General features: G+C 42.1%; 3 protein-coding genes across 4 annotated transcripts in view; 2 read left to right on the forward strand and 1 right to left on the reverse strand.

Annotated features, from left to right (window-relative positions):
* srpk2 (SRSF protein kinase 2) overlaps nt 1-10842 on the forward strand; it is a 66993-nt gene extending 56151 nt beyond the window's left edge. Inside the window, exons 13-17 of the mRNA XM_080505553.1 lie at nt 1464-1564; nt 2404-2511; nt 2589-2658; nt 5377-5469; nt 9084-10842. Coding sequence (XP_080361679.1) covers nt 1464-1564; nt 2404-2511; nt 2589-2658; nt 5377-5469; nt 9084-9268 — 557 coding nt within the window. The 3' untranslated portion in view covers nt 9269-10842. The remainder of the gene's footprint in view (nt 1-1463; nt 1565-2403; nt 2512-2588; nt 2659-5376; nt 5470-9083) is intronic.
* Nucleotides 10615-16911, reverse strand: adck2 (aarF domain containing kinase 2). Of its 2 annotated transcripts, XM_080504693.1 has the most exons (9): nt 16793-16911; nt 15700-16706; nt 15475-15621; nt 15178-15306; nt 14705-14800; nt 14312-14581; nt 13926-14057; nt 13649-13702; nt 10615-12366 (listed from the first exon to the last, which is right to left on the reverse strand). In XM_080504693.1, exons 2-9 carry the CDS (start codon nt 16579-16581, stop codon nt 12226-12228), a joined length of 1851 nt encoding a protein of 616 aa, XP_080360819.1. In that variant the 5' UTR covers nt 16582-16706; nt 16793-16911; the 3' UTR covers nt 10615-12225. The 2 variants fall into 2 exon arrangements, with proteins under 2 accessions (XP_080360819.1, XP_080360820.1); XM_080504694.1 differs by lacking the exon at nt 13649-13702.
* A 3945-nt stretch (nt 16912-20856) lies between these two features.
* The window catches only part of LOC308136945 (DENN domain-containing protein 2A), a 35248-nt gene continuing 34353 nt past the window's right edge, over nt 20857-21751 (forward strand). Inside the window, exon 1 of the mRNA XM_080505498.1 lies at nt 20857-21105. The gene's annotated coding sequence lies outside the window, so the exon portion shown is untranslated. The remainder of the gene's footprint in view (nt 21106-21751) is intronic.

Genomic DNA, 21751 nt, shown 5'->3' on the forward strand with positions numbered 1-21751 from the left:
ACCTTTTGCCCAATTTGTCCGCCAGTGTCCAGGGTCTCGATCTAAAGTAATACATTTTCTATTATTTTGAAGCAAATTTGAGTTACAAAGTACGACATGAGTCACACGTCATTATTATGTATTCGGTTTAAATCATTGAAACTGTTGAAAATTAAATCTTACAAAAGTAATTTTCTTTTTAAGTCACAGAATAAGCAGTATTGAAGTTGAAAATAAAAATGCAGTTTGGATAATTGATTATTCATTTTATCAGTCAAAAATGCAGTTATAATCTGAAAATGAAAAGGCATTTCAAATGGATTTTTTTGATCCAAATTCATTCCACAGCATTCATAAAACCTGATATTCATTAAAAAAAAGTGTTATTGATGTTTTTAGATAAAACTTCAATATCAATGTGAACATTTCAGTTTCTGTTCAGTCGCACTGCCACCGACATGCAACACAACAAAGCAGCTTTTATTCTTCCCTCTGCTTGAACTTTGGGGATCTTTCGATTTGATGTAGAAATTATGTTTATTCTGTTTGTGATCTTCATTTGCAGGACTTCTATATCACAACTGGTAAAGTGTCCTTTGATATCCGAGCGAACGCCGTGTATTATGAGGAGAATTTATGACGAGAATACTAAAATATTAGATATATAGCGGTTCAAGGTTCAAACAGGGAAAATGGCTTACCACAGGCATAAGAATCAAAAATGTTCATGTTCTATTCCTGGAATTTGAACTAATTTAAGGTATTGAATACTTTTTAGTATCAGAATTCTTTAGGAAATGTGTGTGTGTGTGTGGGGGGGGGGTTCAGGACTCATGTCCTGGTTAACTTGCTGTTAAAAAGAGGGACTAAATTGAAACTGCATGGCCCACTGTTTCAAACCTTTTTGCAATTTTCTCTTCATCGATTTGCTTTCATACTCTAAATAAACAAATAACCTCAGTATTCGGTTCAAAAATGTATTTTAATGTACATAATAGTGGACTTCTTTGAGCACACATTCACAGAAAAGAGTTTAAAGTTACGTAAGATCTTAGGTACATTTTGAAATTATTGCATTATGATTATATGTCCTTTATAATACATTTTGAATATATCTTTCTTTCTTTTAATGCTCAACTATCACCTCTGGTTTGTTATTTATGACACATTTATGACCATTACTCATCCACCTATAACATTCCTGTTAAATCATCAACTTGGACGCCAAAGTTTTCGCTCCAGGGTTGTTTCGGGGTCTCCGGAGCTCAGCAAGTATAAACAAGCTGTCAATAAAATTTCTGAGAACAGCAAGTTCTAAGATACACCCTTTTTTTCTCTCTCAGCCAAATCATCCGCTTCAGGTTTGTTTTCCTCCCCTGTGAAGATGGTGCTTCACTGCCCAGTCAACACGATGCCCTGTATGTTTCCTTGTGTCTTTATATATTTTAACATCACACCATTCCTCTCTGTCTATCTCCTTCCAGTCAGGGCCAGAGCCGCAGACCTCCTGATAAACCCACTAGACCCTCGCAACGCTGAATCAATTCGAGTCAAAATCGCTGATCTTGGAAATGCCTGCTGGGTGGTAAGACTCCATGTCTTTCGAGCAGAACTTCTGAATACATAAGAGAGACGTTTTCTTATCACATGTTGTTGCTGCTGGGACTGGCCACAGCCCCCCCACCCCTTTTTTTTTATTTTTATTTTTTAAGTTTACCAATCACATGACAATAACAAACAAGTAACAGGAGTGCTGCTTTATTGCTGCTGTGAGAGTCCAGAAAAGAGACAAAGAATTATCTCGTGCATCAACCGCGAGAGGGAGAAAGAAAAATGTCTCAGGAGGTTTAATTTATTTCCACACTACATTCATGCAATAATTTGCTGTCAACATATCTTTCAATCATTATAACTGGAAGGGGATGTATATGGATATATATTGCTTAGATCTTGTTTATTTAAATATTTCTACCATTAGATATTGCTCTATTAGAAGCTTCAGTCATGGAAGCCACTTGATTCAGATCACCAAAAGAAAAGGAAGAAGAAGAGGAGAACGCACATGGCATCAAACCCTGAACTCTCCTCAGTGTTTGAATGACTCTGTCGTTTTCAGTCTTTTCTAAATGACAAGAGACGGTCTGCTGATGTGAATACACTGGCAGAAAGTGAGTTCCAGCACTCAGCACAGAGTCATTACACAAAGAGAAACACAACAACTATGGCTTTGCATAACAAGGTTTGACTCCCAAAAGTATAACATCAATGTAACTTAATTTGACATTAGTCACTGTTGTTTTTCAGTTTGATTCAGTCCTTTTCAAATGATAGAAATGACTCACTCGGCATATTTGTGTGGTTTATAAGCCTTATTACATTAGTCGGACATAACGACGGAAAGCTTCTTCCTCCTCTCGTCGACAGCACAAGCACTTCACGGAGGACATCCAGACGAGACAGTATCGCTCCATTGAGGTCCTGATAGGAGCCGGTTACAGTACTCCCGCTGACATCTGGAGCACTGCGTGCATGGTGAGGGGAGCACATGCATGTAATTATCCACATGTGACATACCGGCAACAAAAGAGAGCACACTTGTTTCCTTGCAGGCGTTTGAGCTAGCCACTGGAGATTACCTGTTTGAACCCCACTCTGGAGAGGATTACTCCCGGGATGAGGGTGAGCATCATAACCTTTTCCATACACATACAGAAAATGAAATCAGTTTTGACTGTTATGAATAGTGTGAATGTTAAGTTGAAAACGAACAATAATACGTGATAACAAGTACAAGCAAAGTGTCTTAGATATTTGAGATGAACTCCTCGTTGACTGACTTCACAGTTCTCCATTGTTCAGATGGATTGGTGCGGATGTCCGGCCGTCTTTGTCCTGGTTTTGATTTGAGACATCGTTGTCTAACTGTGACTGATTAGGGGCCTGTTTGTAATTCAGATTTTATAACACCAGCCAGAAGGAGGATTACATGAATGCAACAAAAATGAAACCAGTTATTCATAACAAAGCTAAAACAATTAAAAACAAAGGTAAATAAGTATGTGGCTTTAAAAAGAGTGTGGTTGTCTTGACTCATACTCATTCATGTTATATGTGCAACACAGTGTGTAACGTTAGGTGACAATAGGCAGAAGGTTTGCCTTCTCAGCTTCCCCAGATTGTTTCTCTCATACTATTTATTGGTTCTTCTGGTTTCACCTCTTTATTTGCAACGTTTTGGCTTTTCTGTTGATATCTGTAGTTAAACCTACTTTTGGGTAGTTACGTTCAGGTGGAAAACTTTTCCCAAAGTTTTAAAATGGCCAATATTCAAAATATGACTATGGCTTGGAATCTATGTTCTGAAGGTTTTCTCATTTCTGAGTACTGAGTCCATTTTTGCCATCACTGCTTGGTGTTTGGGAGAACTTCGACTTAAAGTCTGTTAGAATGTGCTTCAGTGGACATTTCCTCCCATTTAGGTTGATTTGGGCATCCAATCTTTCTAAGAATAAGGGCCTTTGACAACACTGCACAGTTTTAAATGCATCAACTGTCCGACAGACATCTGCAAATGTATCTGAACAATGGAGACAAACTGTACAAAGAAAAAAAAATGGAAGTATTAAAAGTGGATAGAAATGATCCTCGAAGTGAGATTAGCTTAAAGTACAGCCTTCCCCCTCCCCAAACCCTCCTATCCACTGTCAGCTGTCCTTTAATTCTGCTGCTATGCCTCCACTCATTTTCATCCTGCTGTTCACTGAAATCTTCACATCCAACACTGTTGGACTTTCAGACACACTCAAAAGTTCAGACAGCCTCTATTTACACCTTTTCTGCAACAAACCAAGAAACAGTGACGGTGACACCCTGAAAGCAACCTTTTCCAGATGTGACACCAAGTGTATCCATAGAGGGCGAGGGTCTCTTTCTTTTCCAGCAGAATAGAAATAAATAGCATTTCAGACAAATATTTACTTGATCTTCTGGCACTGACTGTAATGGGAATGTAAGGAAGACATTCAAATGATAAATTAAACCAATGGTGCAAAGCTGTGAGTGTCTCTGTACATTTCAGGAGCTACCCCACCTGACATCCAATTTTAAAGTAAAAGCCAAATACCAGCATAACTCATATAAACCTTTTTATTGGCTATTGATCCCAACAACGTTAACACATCTTGCGAGAGAGTTGGCATCTGCTTTACTTTGATTTTAAGATACATTTATTATACATTTATTCGGTGTGGGTTATTTTCCATTCTGCTGGTAAATTAAGTTAAATCTCTGTAAAAGGAGATCAATTTGACCTCTCTACGATACAAATAATTCAGCTGAAGGATTCCCCCGAGATCCTCCCGGAAAATTGTGCCCTGGTCACGTGACTTTTTCTTTGTACTTGTAATTAGAGCTCACCCGCTGATCATTCTCATTCATTTATGACCTGGAGTCACACAACACATTTACACTCCGCTCGTCCATTACTTCATCTCCACGTAATTTCTTTGAAATCAGAATATTTCTGCGTGTTCTTTTTGTAATCGCTGATGTCCGTTTCACACGTTTTACTCGGGCAATTAGTCTTTTATTGTTGAATCCTGATTCACAGAGAGGCCGCATTAAAAACACAGCCCATTCATTTAAAACAAATCTGAATGCATGTCACTTTTATCCATTTCTTGTCGTCCCCCCTGCTGTGGAGGCACAGCTCACTAACACAGGTGTTTCTCCTTTACTATCTGTGACCGTCTCTCTTCTCTTTCCTCTTCCCTTTCTTTTTATCCCACCCCGTGATCCCCCTCACCCCCTACCCCTGTTTCTGTTAACTCTCCTTTTCCACAACATTTCTTTTCTCCATCTTCTCTTTAAATATTTGCCTTTATTTTCTCGGCTTTACCATGTATTTCTCTGTCGTCATTTCTTTTCCCTTCTTCCTTGGGTTTTTCCCATGCCTCCTCCCTGCCCCTTCCCTCCCTCCCACCCTCCTCTCTCCTCCATAGACCACATAGCCCACATCATAGAGCTGCTGGGCTGTATTCCGAGGCACTTTGCGCTCTCTGGAAAATATTCCCGGGAGTTCTTCAACAGAAGAGGTAGCGCTGGCCAGAGAGCTGCAGGGACTGAGACACACAATTGCCTAAGGGGGAGGTGGGATTATGGACGCTCAGACTTTTTATTTTTTTTATTTTTTTTAAAGCATCAATAGATTGGACTTTTGTTTAAAAACAGGTGAAATCTAGCGATTGGATGGTGATGGAAATATCCATGAGTTGCGTGTCCACGCCGTACCTGAAGGCAGCAGTGTGTGTCAGTCTCCGTCCAGCCAGTGTATGTGCGTGTCGATGCGTGTGCATGCTGTAATGCTGTTCCCTCTGTGATGTATGTGGTGGTGGGCAGACCACATCGCTCTGATCACGGAGCTCCTTGGGAAGGTCCCACGCAAAGTGGTCGGTGGCGGGAAGTACAGCCGAGAGTTTTTCTCCAAGAAAGGTAAACGACCCCACGGTTAGAGGCTGCTGAGGTGTACAGGGGGCTTCAACCCAAGAGGTAGCCGTAGTGTTGGAGGCGCTCAGCAGTGGTAATGACAACTGGATCAGGTAGCACAGTGTGGGCTCGATATCCTGCATTGAGCCAGGTTAAGGTAAGTTTCCAGCAGAAATAATGTGATGCAACAGCATTGTTTCACAAGCATCAAACTGTTTTTGTATGAGAATTTGCACAAGACCAGAATTTATGATTAAAATGTTCAACATTGTGGTTTTCGTCACCAGTTACAATGAACAAAGATTGGCGATATCCAAAACTGTTCAGTCTGACTAAATTATATCTGAAAATCAACCACATTTCAGAGTTCATCGATTTGCTTTCATGGCAATTTTTCCTTATGAGATATGTGTAATAGTGGAAGCATTTGCACCAAATTGCTGACATTGATTAATCCTGTATTGCTTATTTAAAAATCAATGAATTTCAAATGTTTTTTCCTATTTTTTAAATTAAGTATCAAACAGTTTTATTCAAAACTAATAAGAGGCACTGAATCACTGTTCGTAAGATGAGTCTTTGCTGATCATACCGTGTCCAAGTCCATAACAAATAAAATGTCTCTTCATTTCTGAGAGAAATGTGGGAAAAGACAGGCTAGTGTAGCATTCAGCTCCTGGAAGAGAAACACACTCGCATCACACCGATCTTCAAGTCTTAAAGAGTTAAACAGACTTCGATACACCAGTGCAGCGGTAAATCAGGTAACAGATCAGTTTTGGTTCTAAAAGTACTTAAATAAAATCATATGTTTTGACCCAGAACTTACAACTTTGCGGTCAGCAGTCAGCTCGGCTCGCTGTGAACAATGGTGATTACTACTTACAACTACTGGAGACATAAACTCAAGCTCATGACAGCAGAAGCTGATGGAGGAAGACCCCAACATGGATGAAGTCTCATTTCTCACACTTTTTAATTCCCGTGAACTAAGTTAAGAAGGGTTCAAGGTGGGTTTGAGATGACTGCAAACTCCTGCGAAGGTCTCGAGATATTCTGGAAAGTTTTAAACAAGTTCCTTTAACGGCTTGTCGCAGCCCAGTGAAATAGAGCTTAAAGACACAGTCCCCTTGTACTGTATATATGCGTGAGCCTTCACCTTAGTGCGTCACACACACGTCTCTGATTCTGCTCCTCCGTGAGCCTGGTAAGTGTGCAGGTCTGTGCTTGATACAGCCGATAACCTTTGCACTCTTTCATTTATTCTCTTTTGAGTTGGTCTCATTCTACTTTCCTTTCTGCTCATACATTCTTCATAATGTGTCATGAGACCTGAATATTTTGCCTTTGATGTCGTCTCCAGCCTGCACTTGATGTCTCAATGTTCTCCCTTTTATCTCTGGGCGCGCTGTTAATCTGGTCTGACTCTCTGGCCGTGTCTCTCTGGGCTCCTCCTGTCTGCTCTGAAGCCCTCGGCTGTGTGGAGCGGTCGAGCGGTCCTGTCAGCTTTTCTTTCAAGCGTGCAGTTTAAAAAAAAAACATTTTTTTTATTGAACTTTAGAGAGAGCGCATACTTGGAGAGGAAACACAACAACTGCCGAAACGTGTGCACATTTGCTCTCATGAATACTCCAGCCACGACGCCGTTGTTTGTAGCAAACAATGGTGACATGTTTGTAGGTTCGATGTTGGAAATCAGCTTTCAAAGGTGTCTTAATACATTTCTGCTACATTGTGGAGGAATTATTGATACATGGTTTCATTTCCACATGTTGTGTTCACTTGTCAGTGCTGAGGAAAGACGGGTTACCATGGCAGCCGTGGTTTGAACTGGACCTTCGGTCTTGATCGCTCCCATCATTTATCATTCCCTCGCTCCTTCTCTCTCCTCTGTCAGACTTGTACATCCAACCAGCTGATCTTCCTCTTTTGAATAATGAACATCTTCCTCTGCCTGACCATGTCTATTACCTCTCCGTCTCTCTGCCTATCTCTCACACTCCGCTCCAATAGGCTTCTGCAAAGTCTCTCCCTCCATAGTTACAGCACCTCACTGATTAGCAAACCTTCACACAGTGGAGGCGAAGTAATTAGTGAAATCAGCTGTCACTTGGCTGGAGTCTGCATGATGGCAAACCCTGTGGTACCTGATTTAAATGGCCGGTTCACCCAAATACACCCACAAAGAAAACATTCCTCCTGTCTTGGGTTGGATATAACCACCACATCCGAGATAAGATAGCGTAGCGAGCAGGTTTTAAGACATTTACACACATTTAAAGTGCACGAAACACCAGGGAAAAAAAACAACAACATTTCAGCAGTAACATCTTTTCCTGAAACCCCCCCCCCAAAAAAAAAACAAGCTAAGATTGAAGATAACTCCACACGAACATAAACAATTCCAAGGATCTTGGTTTTTGTGTGATAAAAGCTTTGGTTGCACCATTCAACAATGAAAAAGCACATTACTGATGCTCATATAGTTTCAGCTCACGATGTTTTGCTTCCCGGGGTTAGTTAATTTATAACAAAACTATCATTTTATGGCTACATCAGTAAACATCAACAGATATGTTTGTTTGACAAACCCAAACTATAAATACATTTATCACATAAATTACAACTTACAATAATACATCATGTGTTTTTATCAATGGCTTTTCCTTGGTATATTCTTTAAAAATTTCTTTTAGGAACAGATGTTGTTGCTGACTTCTTGAAGACACCTCGAATAATAGTTTCTTTTTACTGTACTATATGCAATATATACAAAATATAAATACTTACTGGATTGAATGACTTAGGCCTTTTTTCCCTATACATCCCAACAGCTTCTAATAATTTTGCTTGGTCATAAAAAACTAGCCAGTCTGGCGTTCAACCAAGGTGTAGGTGGGCAAAATGTGGACCAAAATCTGTATAGAGGATCTTCCTTTCAGTCTTTAGAAACCTCTGCTTTAAAAATAAAGGTTTCTTGTCTTTCTCCAAATTTGATTTCCGAAAACACTGAAACATTTATTCAACTGAAGCAGTAAATTGTATTGGAACACTAATTTCATGTACAAATACACATTTGATCATGTAAATTAGGATGGAAAATCTGTGAGTGTGGAATTAAATTAAAACCTGTGCTGGTACTAAAGGGATAGCTTGCACTGTCTGAAGTTGGGTCAGACCTAATATTTATCAATTGATTCTTATCTGCAGTGAATTGATGCAGGCATCCATACACAGACATTTCTTTGGATCACTGTCTTTAATCCTGCAGTGGTTGAGGCGACATGCCTCTTTTTACCAATTGCATTTGGTCACCTGAATCGGGATGATATGTTCTAGAATGTGGATTTTATTTGCAGACTAATCATTTAGATGCTTGATTCAAGTTCATCCAAACTCCCTTTGAAGTTTGATCAATTTTGTTGTTTTGTTTCATTAGTTTTAAAAAGCTAAATGTGTGAGCTTCCTAGAAAAGGAGAAAACAAATTAATTAAAAACACCCATTTTAATCATAAAAGAGAGGATGTGATTTGTGTGGACTCGCCCTTTAAACGCGGCTGTCGTGTTCTCCACACATGTTCTGGTGCTTTCACTGACTCTGCTTATTGTGGTGCCTGCAGGTGAGCTGCGGCACATCACCAAGCTGAAGCCGTGGTCCCTGTTCGACGTGCTGGTGGAGAAGTACGGCTGGTCACACGAGGACGCCGGACACTTCACCCACTTCCTTCTGCCCATGCTGGAGATGGTCCCAGAGAAGAGGGCCTCAGCCGGCGATTGCCTCAACCATCCCTGGCTCAGTTCGTAGCCACAAACTCGGATCTGACCCTCCTCCTCTTGTCCCTTCAAACAGTTAGCCCAAACATCACCCCCTTGTGGCGGCCCTTGGAACCACAATGTGGAGAGAAGCTGGACATAAACGGTCCAAGATGAGAAAGACTTTCTTCCTGCCCTGTCCTTACATACCCATCGCACATTTACATGACATGGCTTAAATCCTCTCTCGTCTATTCCCAAAAGGAATGTAAAGATAAGCTCGTGAAGATACCGTGACCGTGTCTTCCTGAACATCTCCCCAAAAGAATTGGATACTTTCAGGATGGATGCTGCTCGGAAGGGAAAAGTCAGGCGCTCTCTTCTGCCGTCAAGATGTCAGCCATTCTCATGCGCCCATCACTTCCTGATTCTTAGTTTAACTTGTTTGGATCCCGACACGGGGCTTCGACAGCTGCTGGTCTTTCCAGTAATGTGAAGGAAATGTCAACGAGTAGCCGACGACCCAGAGCTTCATCTGCCATGACCTTTACACAGCGGGGGGCCTCAAAGACGGACACGTGTGTGTGTGTGTGTGTGTGTGTGTGTGTGTGTGTGTATGTTACTGTGTATGAGAATGAGCAAATGTGCCTGTGCTCGAGATCTGCCGACATACGCCTTTCTCCTCAACCAGTCCCACCTTCCCCTCCTCGGTCTTGGAAGGACAACCCACGCAATGAACTAAAAGTTTACACCCTGATATCTTCCAAGAATCCAGTTCCCGAAAGCCGTCGTCATCTGCTGCGCTCCACACACCGCCCTGACTCCTGTCGCTGCTCCTGCTGGGGGCGCCGCCACAGAGAAGCGGAGGGCAGCCAGTCCTCCAGGGGCACCACACTGACAGAAACACGGCTGAAGTGCAGTGAGTAAAGCAATCAGTCCCATGTGGAGGAGGACTGCTTGGTCTTTTGAGGCTGATTTCAAACTGCATGGAGAGATAGACGGATCAGCATGAAGGGATATGACAAACGGACAACGGACGCTTTGGGTAGTTTGTTGCAATTCGCTGGTTTCTTTCTGGTTTCATCATCTCCTCTTCAAACCTTCTGTTAGAAAGAACTGCGTTAGGATATTTTGGTGCCGCCCTCCAACGAAGATTACTATTTTACAATCCCTTCTCTGTCAGCCTTTTGACATTCCCAAACCTCAGTCCTCCGCCATCATTCCTGACTTTAACCCACCCCCCCTCCCCCCCAAGTACTGCTGATTCCTACTGTGACACGTTTACCAGATCTGGTTGGTACTATTCCCTCCTTGTCTGCCCTTTAGAGGAACCTGTTTTGTCCCTAAGCTTCTCCAGAAAGGTGATGGTTACATGGAGGTTGCACTTGTCTTTGTAGATGTCCTTCAGGGATTTGAAACATTTGTACATAAAACGGAGATTTGGCAACACAGATAAGCGACTGTGGACAAAGTTTCAACACACAAACATCATTCCAAAAAAAAAAGAGAGAGAGAGAGAGAAAGAGAACAAAACGAGAAAATCCAGAGGCTGTTGTTGGCAGAACTTGACTTCCTCTGATGGAGTGGAAGTGAGGGGTATAACCCCCACCCTCACCCCCACCCCCGTGGCTCAACCCTGGAGGAATGACCAGACTGAACTGTGCCACCTGCTGGCCGATTGAGGGTACTGCATCGCTGCTGCTCTCAGTGCCAACCGTTCCACTTTATCTCTCCACTTAATCTCTATTTCTCTGTGACACACACACACACACACACACACACACACACACACACACACACACACACACACACACACCTCGCATCATCACAATTAGTCCAGTTGCCTATTTTTCGCAATAAATGGAAAAAAGATGAGTATAAGTAAATGGTGAGATATTTTTAAAAACTATTTAATTCATTAAAAAATAGGAAAAAAAGAAAACAACTTTTCTCTGGTTGTTGTGACCGTGACAAAAATCTCGTCTTATACTGAGGTGATTGTGTTTGTCTATTAGAGATGTTTTTATTTCTTTTGTCATTACTATTATTATTATTAATATTATTGAAAGGTTTATTTTTTATTTCTTTTCTTTTTTTACACAGTTGTCACCTCTCCCCTCCCTCCTTACTTGAACAGTGCTGCTCTATATGGGCTTGTGATGGTTATGAAAAAAGAAATCAACAGTTTTGCAATAAAGGGTATGTGATGAGTTTTTTTGCACCAAAACCTCCTGATCTCACTCTTTCAGCCATGCTGACTGTTCTTCCTGATGACATTGACAGAATCGCGTCTTGTCTGTGTTTTTCATTGACAGATTTAATAAAATTGTAAATTAATGGAACCGTGCTCTCGGTGGAGTGACTTCTCTGTATTCGCGTTACTGCAGTCTGGCTTAAAAGGGTGAGAGAGGGTATAGTCGGTCACAAGAGGCAGCAAAGAAAAGGATAAAGTTCAATTAGCTGCGGATTCCCTTTTTTATTGATATGAATAATTCATACAGTTTTTCCACAGTTTTAATGGAAAGTTAGACCTTTCACATCGTCATGGTAGTGTATAGGAACAAACGATACAGTACGCTGTGATTCACGCAAACATGGTCCATTAGACAACATTACCTATGAAACAATAAAAGATTTAAGTGATAAAACACATCCTGCAATCAATACCCGTCATTAAAAAGTAAAAATATGCTTTTGACTGTCGACTGGGGATTCTCACACTATTTTGTTTTATACCTTAAATCACTACAAATGGTCTCCGATGCCATCTGTGTGTCTGTCGATGTCTGACTCATCCATTAGCACACATTACACTACGACGGACATTTGGGCCTCTCATTCATTAGGCGGAGCCTCTTAAGTTAGTTTGTGCGTGAAATGTTTTCACATCAGCTACACAGTAAATAGCAATACCTAAGTTGAAGGAGTGATGAAAACTGGGAAGAAAATAAAAACATTTTGCACGAAATGAAGTGAGGTATATGTTATGGCTTCGATGCGGAGTGTGTATCAGAGCAACGAGACACAGTTCTTCAGCAGCAGCGGTTTGGCCAGATCCAGGACATCCAAGTTGGGATCGAGTGACCGGCCCAGACCCTCCAGAACCATGATGGCGACCACAATGGAGGCAAAATTACTCTCCAGCTTGACCTAAAAAGACAGTAAGTGGCAACATGAAAACATGGCTCTTCCCCGCCTGTGTTTCTTACTGGTTCAAAATGTTCATCCTGCTTTCCAGTTGCATATGAGCTCAGATATCCAAACAAGACGACGTCACTTCCACAGAGGAGTCGGTTCCAGTTAAAACCAATATTGCATAAAGGGCTTATAAATTAATACCTAAGGATAATATAATAGTTTTGTCCATTTAAAGTTATAAGACCCAATAACTTACTAATATTGTAATGAAATAAAAAATTTTTTTTAACAACCATTATAGAGTGAGTACTGCATGGTATATATTCTCAATGAATGACTGTGACAAAGTGTGCAATACTTAATGCCTATTTTAAAAAGCAAACTGCACAAAAAAATACTGTACATTTGTAATCTTTAAATAAAACTGTAAAATAACATCTGAGAGTGTAAGACATCACCAATAATGGCCATCGTGCACAAATCTACAGATTGTCTTTGATAGTTCAGCCTGAAGTTTGAAAGTTTACAATGTTTCTCAGTCATGGATCGGTAAATTCACTGTCCTGCACACCTTCATCACAGAAACTGGAAACCTAACATGGAGGAATCCCAACGGACCAGAGAGGAAACCTCTCCAGGTGCGTCTCAAAAGATTTCAATAAAAATCTGATACGTTAAATTAGTTTAACTTTCAAGTCTTGAAGTTGCAATTTTGATGACCATGGCCTCCTGTTAAAAAAAAAAAGAAAAGAAAAAAACTATCTGACCATATCAGAGACTGTATTTTTACTGATCAGACATTCTGAACAATACAGCAAATTCCAAAGGAACTTGTAAAGGAAAGTCTGATTTTCTGGAGCATTGCCTTTCTCATTTGATTTTAAAGGCAGCATTTACATTTGTGTGTTAAATGTGGTTTAAAGTTTTGTTGTGGTTTATAATCGCACTGGAATATTTAACACCAGACCAAAAGATGCTCAAAAACTGTTAAGTAAGTATAATATTGGGGTGACAAAACTTCCACTGTCATGTTTTTGGGGAATTAAGTGCGATGCGTTTGGATTATTGAGGCGTTACGAGTGCAGAACTGATGAGCAGCTTATGTGAAGACACGTCCTCACGCAGCAGCCCCATTGTCCTGACATCACCGTGAAGCAAACGGTGATTACATGTTTTCATTTTACCAAACCTTTAGATATCTCCGGAGCATTAACTTGGCAAAATATAGGTCATGCAAAACAGCCAGGGTTCAGTCAGTACTGCCTTTTGTCACTACTTGAGAGAGCATTTTTACCTTGTGTTTGATGAGTAGACCAAACACTCTGGAGAGCAAGTCCGACACTTGGATCTATAAAGCAAACATAACGCACAAACGGTTTATCAGCTGAACCTGCCAACATGCATAGAAAGGCTGCCAAGCCTGGACTTGAACAACACTTTCAGCGTGAGGTGAGAGTGCAAACCACTACACTAAAATGTGGCTCCAATCAATTCCATTCACTTTGACTCTGTGGGCCAGACACACGGTGGATTAGAGGCTGTTATTAAAAGGGCAAAATGTGCGGTTCTACCTTTCCCAGAGACAGGGTGTTGCTGCTGAGGGCGTGGTCGACCAATTCAGCCATTTCCCGTTTGAACTCCGGCACGTCTGAACACTCATTATCTCGGGCATGATGCAAAATCAACTCTGCCACTCGCTCACCCTGAGAACAGAAGCAGAACGCGTCGGGAAGAAAGAAGTCAACGTTATCCGCAGGTGAACAAAACCATTTCAAAGCATGAGCTGAAAAGTGCCTGGATGTATTGTGAAATTAAGAAATGCGAGAAGGTTTAATGCTTTCTGCTAATTAATACTCTATTACTGAAATTCAGAATTATAGAAAACGCCACGTGCAAGCTTTGACCCTTCCACAGTTCAACATGGACCGTTTCAGGTGTGCACCGTATCTCTTCTCACCTGCCGCAGCACCACCGCCCTGAACACGGCTCTGAAGTTTGCCAGATCGTGGTCACTGAGCTGGGCCACGATGCCGGCGTCCAGCAGCACCAGCTGGAACGGACACGGGTCAGGCCTGACGCTGACCACCACCGTGTCCCACAGGTCGGTGAGGGTGGCCCTTCCGTGATGCGCACCGGCGGCTGCTCCGGGCCCAGCGTCGGAAGCGCCACACTGGACGAGGATGTTACCAGGGTGGAGATCGCCGTGCACAAAGTTGTCCACAAACACCTGGAGCCGGGAGGGGAGATCCCATTGAGTGGTAAAGTTAGAGTCGACAGACATGGCAGCAAAAATCAATTAAATGAGCATAAAAAAAAAAAAAAATTAAGAACAAATCAATGATTGCCTCACCATTTTCAGCAGAGTGTCAACTCCCATCCGGGCTATTTTTTGCTTCACCTCGGTAGAAATCTCAGGGCTCAGGAACTTGGAAATTGGCTCACTTTCCTTTTAAGAAGGAAAAAACCACTTGAAGATACACAGAACTTGTTGCAGCAGTTCAAGTTCAAGCAATAAGCGCTCAGAGATGAAATCACCAAATGTTAATATTAAAGAACACATAACCACTTAAACATATTTCCCCAGTGCTTATCTTGTGCCTACAGATCAAGTCTCAACTTCATCTTTTATTTCGTGCCAAATAATTATGGAATATATGTTATAGGAATATTTTCACATCATATTTTGGATTTTTTTTTGAAGTTGTAGAAGAACATCAAAATCAATTAGACACATGCCCACTCAAACTGTTTTATCAGAAACTGGTATTTTCAGCATCGTGCATTTAAACACAAAAAAAACTTTCAGGTAATTTTTTTACTCACTTCAAAGGTTTCCACCAGGATGTTCCTGGTCACAAACGGGTGTAATGGAGTAGGGAACTTAACATATTCGACATTGCGGAAATTCTCCCGGAATCGCTCAATGTTCTTGGCCTCAAAACGAAGATCAATCTGAAACAAGCATCAAGGCACCTTGCTTTGAGGGATTCCCTCTACCTTTGGAAAAGTAACATCCTAAACATTCCAAGTTTAGTGCTAATTCATTGCGATTTATCTAAATAAGCCACATTAGTAAAATGTCAGATCAAGTGCACACGTTTGGAATACGTTTCAAAGTACCTGTTTAGTCATGAGCTTCTCAAATTCCTCGACAACCTCACACATACTAAGCCATTTAAGCCCCGGCAGACACTGCAGAAGCCAGCTGCCTGCTTTCATAAGTAGCAGGTCCAACTCTACCTGCCTCCTGACGCCTGGATGGATCACCTATAAAACAACAACAAAACAAACAATATTTAACTATCAGCTATAAACAATGGGATTTTTCATTGTTGTGAGGCTGACCTTGATAGCCACAGGTATCAGGTGTTCCTTCGCAGTACTGCTCTCCTCATGCTGACCACCAAAGAGATTTCTCTCCTCGAAGGCCTCCTCCTCAGGATCCCGCCTCCAGAGCGTCCGCAGGGCCCTCGCCACACCCGCTAAGCCAGGGATCTCCCAAGCTTCCAGCAAGTCTTCTTTCTCCATCTCCTTAATCAGTGCTTGGAAGGCCGGATCCTCCACCTGATCCACCCTGGCCCAGCCTCGGTACACCTGGGCAACGCAACCTGACCCCACTGGCTCTTTGCTCTCAAACATCAAAACCCTCTTCCAGCCTTCCCCAAAGGCCCTGCGCAGGCACTGCTTGGTGTGGGACCAGGAGTGAGGGCGCACCTTGACATGGAGCCGAGAGAAGCGTTCACAGAACTGCCGAGGGAAGACATCCCACCTGGTGCTGGCCCACTGGCCCAGCTTAATGAAGGTCGGGCCAGATGTCTCGGTGACCCACAGGAGCGCATCCAGCCAGTGAGAAGCCCAGCGAGTCGACACAAGAGCCAAGGGGGAGAGAACGAGGAGAGGCCCAAACTTCAGGAAAATAATTATTGCTCGCAAGCTGAGGCGAAGGAGGAATATAACTTTGTGCACTTGGACTTTAGCCAGACACTTTTTGTTGGAAACTTGGGACAATGGAAGTGTTGCTTCCTGGCATCTGGCAGCACATGATGATACACCGGCTGCCCCCAAACACAGAAGGGTGACCTTGGGTATATGGGTTAAAATCACCCTTCTTTTCATAAAACACGTCCTGGGCCTCTGGATCAATGTGACTCTGGCAAAGGAGCCAGCTCTGTGAACAGTGGCCCTCAGGCCGAGGAGTCCTCTGGCCACACAGGCCATCAGGGCCATCCTCCTGTCGAATGTTCTTGGATGAGTCCTGGAGGAGACTGGCGGTTACGAAATCATCAGTGAACCGTGAGTCCAGATTCCGAACAAACTGCCCTTTCCATTGAAACGACTGGATAGTAGTATTCCTGAAAGGACACGCAAACGTGGTTATTGTTACAACAATTCTGTACTCGTCCGAGCTATGTGTTCTTTACTGATCCACCGGAGTTACCTTCGCGCACCTCCCTTGACGGCTACTGCAGCTTAATGTAGGTCGGAATGGATTATGTTTTCTTCTTGAATAAAAGACGCATTTCATGGTTCATATAATACAAAAACGTCATGCATGCTCATTCAAAACAGTCCGGAGGATTCACTTCCGGGTGTGACGACAACCGCGTCACCGCGCTCTCGTTACCCGCTAAAGACGCAGTGCAACTTTAGATAAATTGATTGGGGATAATTAATCATACAAGGAAAAATTTAATTTGCTACCCGACACACTTAAAACGTTATAACATTGCTATAAATGCCAATCAGAGTACGAAAAAAAAGTTGTTTTTTTTAGTTTTGTGCTCGTTACTTTACCCAATACGTATTATGTTTTTCCTCTTTTATCAAAGTTGTCTGTATGTAATATAGAATTATTCATATTGTCCCGAGAGCAACGGCGGTTTAAGTTACCATTTGACGGAGGACGAGACGAAAACCCTTCAAACGCTGATCGATGTCCCTGCAGAGACATCATTTGACCACCAGATGAAGACACATCACACGGTATTACCACACGAAACACATGGACGCCACTGCTACTGAACGGTATGTTAAAGCCTCCGCCATATTGGACCGGGCAAATGGGCTGTGTTGAGTTTGGAAAGCAATGGTTTGTGTTTCATTCTATATTCAGAAAACAACAACGCTTCACGTGAATAACCTGCAAACGACTTATCCGTTGCTATTACGATGGCAAATCATACTGAAGGTGAAGGTAGACATTTGCAGCTACTTTTCTCTCTTACTAGTAGCAGCATATGCACAGATCATTGGGTGCTGCACTGTGATTACAGAGCAACACAATACCCAGTGGAATGATATTAAGGCAGAAAGGTTCACTTTAAAAGCTACCCGATAGCTGATTGAGAAAGTGAAAGTCATTAGCTTTACTTTGTAAAGCTGAATTTAACGATCATAGTAGGAATTCTGCAGCAAAACAGCAGGTTGCCATGTTGGCTGACCAGGAGCCACTTAAGGCTGGACGAAATACTTGCTGGTAAAATATTAATTTCTCCTCTTTCTCTGGCTCTCCTGTATACCGTGTGTGTGTGTGTGTGTGTGTGTGTGTGTGTGTGTGTGTGTGTGTGTGTGTGTGTGTGTGTGTGTGTGCGTACTGGAAATTATTGTCACTTTGTTCATGTAATAAGTTTAAAACTTTATTTCCAAAAATATTAAAATTTTCAAAGTGGTGAACCTGCACTCTAACTAAACCCAGACCTATGTTAGCTATGCATTAATTAATTTATGTTTATTATTTTGCTGAACTTGGAGAAAAACAGTGTTTTAAATTAAATATAGTCTCTGTGTATTGAGGCGACATTAATTTCGACTTTGGTTTTCCTTGAATAAATATCCATTACAAGCTTCAGTCTTCAGTAGAAAAACAATGTAATTAATTGCAATTAATTACAGAAAATTATTCAAATAATTTGTAATTTTTTTAATTGATTGACAGCACACAAAAAAAATACAAGTTTGACTTATTATCTTTGTGAAAAGAATATTTGAATTTCATCCATATGTTATTTAAATAAAATTTCACGAAGTAGTTTTTATCTGGAATGCATAATTCTTAAGAAGAGTTCTAATAGATTCATGGCGATGTGATTAGAGCTTTTATTTTGAAAACAGTTAGCGGATATAGTACACTGCATATTTGAATTTTGATAGCAGCCTTGAGCATACAGCCTGACCTGTGTTTGAAACTGCTGGCTGGCTTGACCACAGTCGGGATATTCTGTTTTCCTGAAGGGAAAAAACTTCTGAACTGCTTTATTGTTTTAATGCAGTGTTGAGTAGTATGACAACCAAAGCAGTCCGTGGGTTGCAAGGGAAAAGAAGAGACAGGGGACAAAAGAAACCCTGCTTGGATGTGATTTCATTATCATTTAATTTGCTTTAAGCAAATATCCCACCATGCACCACCAAGGACTGAGAACTTGTTGGAGCCATGTTCCCAGTCACGGTGTGAGTCCCCTGGACATTGGGCTCAGTCCACTCCCAGGATCCCAGCTGCGGGCCTGATATAGAGGGCTCCGCAACACAATAAGGTGGGATAAATGCTAAACAGATGTTCCTAACCTCCACCTCCCACCCCCATTCTCCCCACTGCTATTGACAAGGCAGACCTTTTTAGATCTCTCTTGCATTTCAAAGGCGAGGTCAGGGCCGAGGCTCAGAGGTCAGCAGGATGGCTGCTCTGTTTGAGGTGAAGCTGCTCCACACTTTATGACGGCTGCTCATTGAAATGACTGGAGGAATGCAGCTTTGACATGTTTCTGCAAAGCAACTGTCAAAAACCTGTTTTCAGTTTGTCTCATCCAGTACTGTCAGATTGAGATTCCATCATTAGTCTGCACCACTGGACAACATCAAAATCAAGATCACCTGAAAAATGAAATGCATCTAATGCAACTTTACCTCGAGAGGCTGCAAACTGATGAAATGTGTGGTTTTATTTGTGACTCACAGGTATTGTGATGGTTTGAAACTGAACAAGCGGCATATGAGAAAGGCGCTGCAAAATAGTTCAGTGAGATTATATCATGTTGCATCATTATTTATGGTATCATGCTTCTAAACCGATTACCACTGAAGTAATGAAAACTGAAGTTAACAACATATAATGAGTGATTGTTTGATTTTAAGATAATACATTGGATTTGTTATTGATAAAATCATTAATTGGTTCTTAGAAGTGACAGTTCAAAAAGCAGTGAGCACATCCATCCATCTTATATCCTGGTTTATTCCACTGCAGGGTGTTGGACTCAATCCCAGCTGACAAAGTCAGTGTGAATGCAAAGAAATTTACAGGTAATTTTGCGTCATCAGTTAATCACAAATGCATGTTGTAGATGTATAGGGAGCTGTTTTTCCTCAATCAATGGCCATTTATGTATTAAGATGTCTTTGAATATATATGCAAGTCCTTATAGGTAACATCTTTTAAATGTGCACATTTTTTAACACGACTATAATGACTATAATCTCACCATTTTGATTGCTTACATTTTTGGACAATTTTCCATAAACAAGATATTTAAACTACATCAACAAAATGAAAATTTCTTATATATGAAGTGTCTAAAGTCTTCATGTCTATGAAAAAGTAGAAAAGACTGCAGGTCTGGGAAACTTTCTGGGGCACTGAAAGTGTGAGACTGGGTTGGCCTGTGAGGTTAAACGGGTTAACAGTTAATACCACCAGTCTTTAGTGTGCATGTCCAGTCTTGTTTCCTGCCTCTCACTTTCTTTTTCTGCTCTTTTCTCAGGAATATTGAATCCCCCTGCAGGTCTGGGTCTGATGGTGAACCGGACTCCTCCACTTGGAGCGAGACGTCGGGGTGATTGGACTCACACACACACACAACCACATTATGTTCTTAGTGGAATATTTAAGCAATGTTTACGTGTTGTTGTTATGCCTGTTTGTCACATGTTAGCCTCTGAAAAAACCAAAACAACAACAACTCTTGATGAGATAAAATAAATGAACATGTTGTTCACTCTCTGAGATAGGAAGAGCGGCCCTTTGGGCTTCTGTAATTTGCTCCCGGGGGAGGCTTTTATTTATGTATTCAGTTGTGATCTGCTTTGCCCCTTCCTGCTGCAATCCTCCACTCGGTTTCCCCGGCAACCAGGGCTCCAATCACCCGGCCAGCTCCAGATTAGTTCAACAGTGGGGGGTTTAGGTGGGTGGGAGGAGGGGGATGTGGAGGAAAGAGGGGGGGGTGCAGCAGGGGGTGATGATGGAAAATGGAGAGGGAGGAAAGAGAGAGAGAGAGAGAGCACAAGTGAGCAAGAGGGAGGGAGGGAGGCGAGGTTTTAGGGAAAGGAGGGGTGGGAAAAGTTTGAGAAGGGGAGAGAGAAAGAGAAGAAGTCAGTATCATTGAGAGATAGGAAAGAGCTAGAGTGGAGAAAGAGCAGTAAACATTTGAGCTGGGGAACCAAGAAGGAGGAGGAGGAGGGATTTGTGACTTTTTCAAACTTTTTTTGTTCAGTTTTGTTTGGGTGATTGGAGCTGTGCCTTCTGTTCAACTCTCAGTATGTGCATGTGGACAGGACTGGCTGGAGCAATGCAAAGAGAGAGAAGTGAGGAGCAGAGGTAGAGAGAGAGAGAGAGAGAGAGAGAGAGACACTGGAGAAAAAGGAAAACTACTCTGAAGGAAAGGAACCATGCAAGTGGATGCTATCTTCTTCAGGGTCAGGTTTCGCAAAATGAGAGACTACTCCAGGAGCACTTCGTCAGGGCTCACCCAGCTCAGAGAGGTACTGTCACTTTGAAAAATGTCCCTGTGTTTGATGTCGCCAGCTGTTTCTGCATGATTTTCCTGAGAGAGAATGAAAAAAACTGTAGGGGCTGTTAGACACATTAGCACAAAAGCAATGATTACGTCGAATCAGTGTGTGTGTGTGTGTGTGTGTGTGTGTGTGTGTGTGTGTGTGTGTGTGTGTGTGTGTGTGTGTGTGTGTGTGTGTGTGTGTGTGTGTGTGTGTGTGTGTGTGTGTGTGTGTGTGTGTGTGTGTGTGTGTGTGTGTGTGTGTGTGTGTGTGTGTGTGTGTGTGTGTGTGTGTGCAGAATGTACTCCAATGCTGCTCGTTTGAAGCACTATGGATGCCCGGTGTTTAGGCATGGCTTTGTCTGTGTTTATTTAAGCTGTATTTCATTCTGGCTCCAGCTGAAGTATGCTGAGTGTCGCCCAAGTGGCCGGTTCCAACCAAGTCCATCACAGCTGCCCACATAAGAGTCTCTCCTCTCAAACCTCGCTGGTCGAGCCGTGCACACGTGAACACACATGCACACTCAGCGGTTGTTGAATGAAAACAACAAGACACAGACTTTCCCGTGGACCCGTAACCATCACATTCCAAGCTGGGCTCGTCAAAGAGGGGGAAGAGCGAGAGAGAGAGAGTG

The sequence above is a fragment of the Blennius ocellaris genome (genome assembly GCF_963422515.1).
Source record: "Blennius ocellaris genome assembly, chromosome: 11".
Classification (NCBI taxonomy): domain Eukaryota; kingdom Metazoa; phylum Chordata; class Actinopteri; order Blenniiformes; family Blenniidae; genus Blennius; species Blennius ocellaris.

Bases quoted from the DNA above. Each gene is read 5' to 3' on its own strand.
- adck2 (XM_080504693.1), bottom strand. From the start codon at position 16,581: ATGGCCCTGATGGCCTGTGTGGCCAGAGGACTCCTCGGCCTGAGGGCC. The intron at 14,801-15,177 runs GTGAGTAAAAAA...CCTTCTTAAAAG, and splicing joins TCCTGGTGGAAACCTTTGAA to GAAAGTGAGCCAATTTCCAA. The intron at 14,058-14,311 runs GTGAGAAGAGAT...TTCTGTTCTCAG, and splicing joins GGGCGGTGGTGCTGCGGCAG to GGTGAGCGAGTGGCAGAGTT.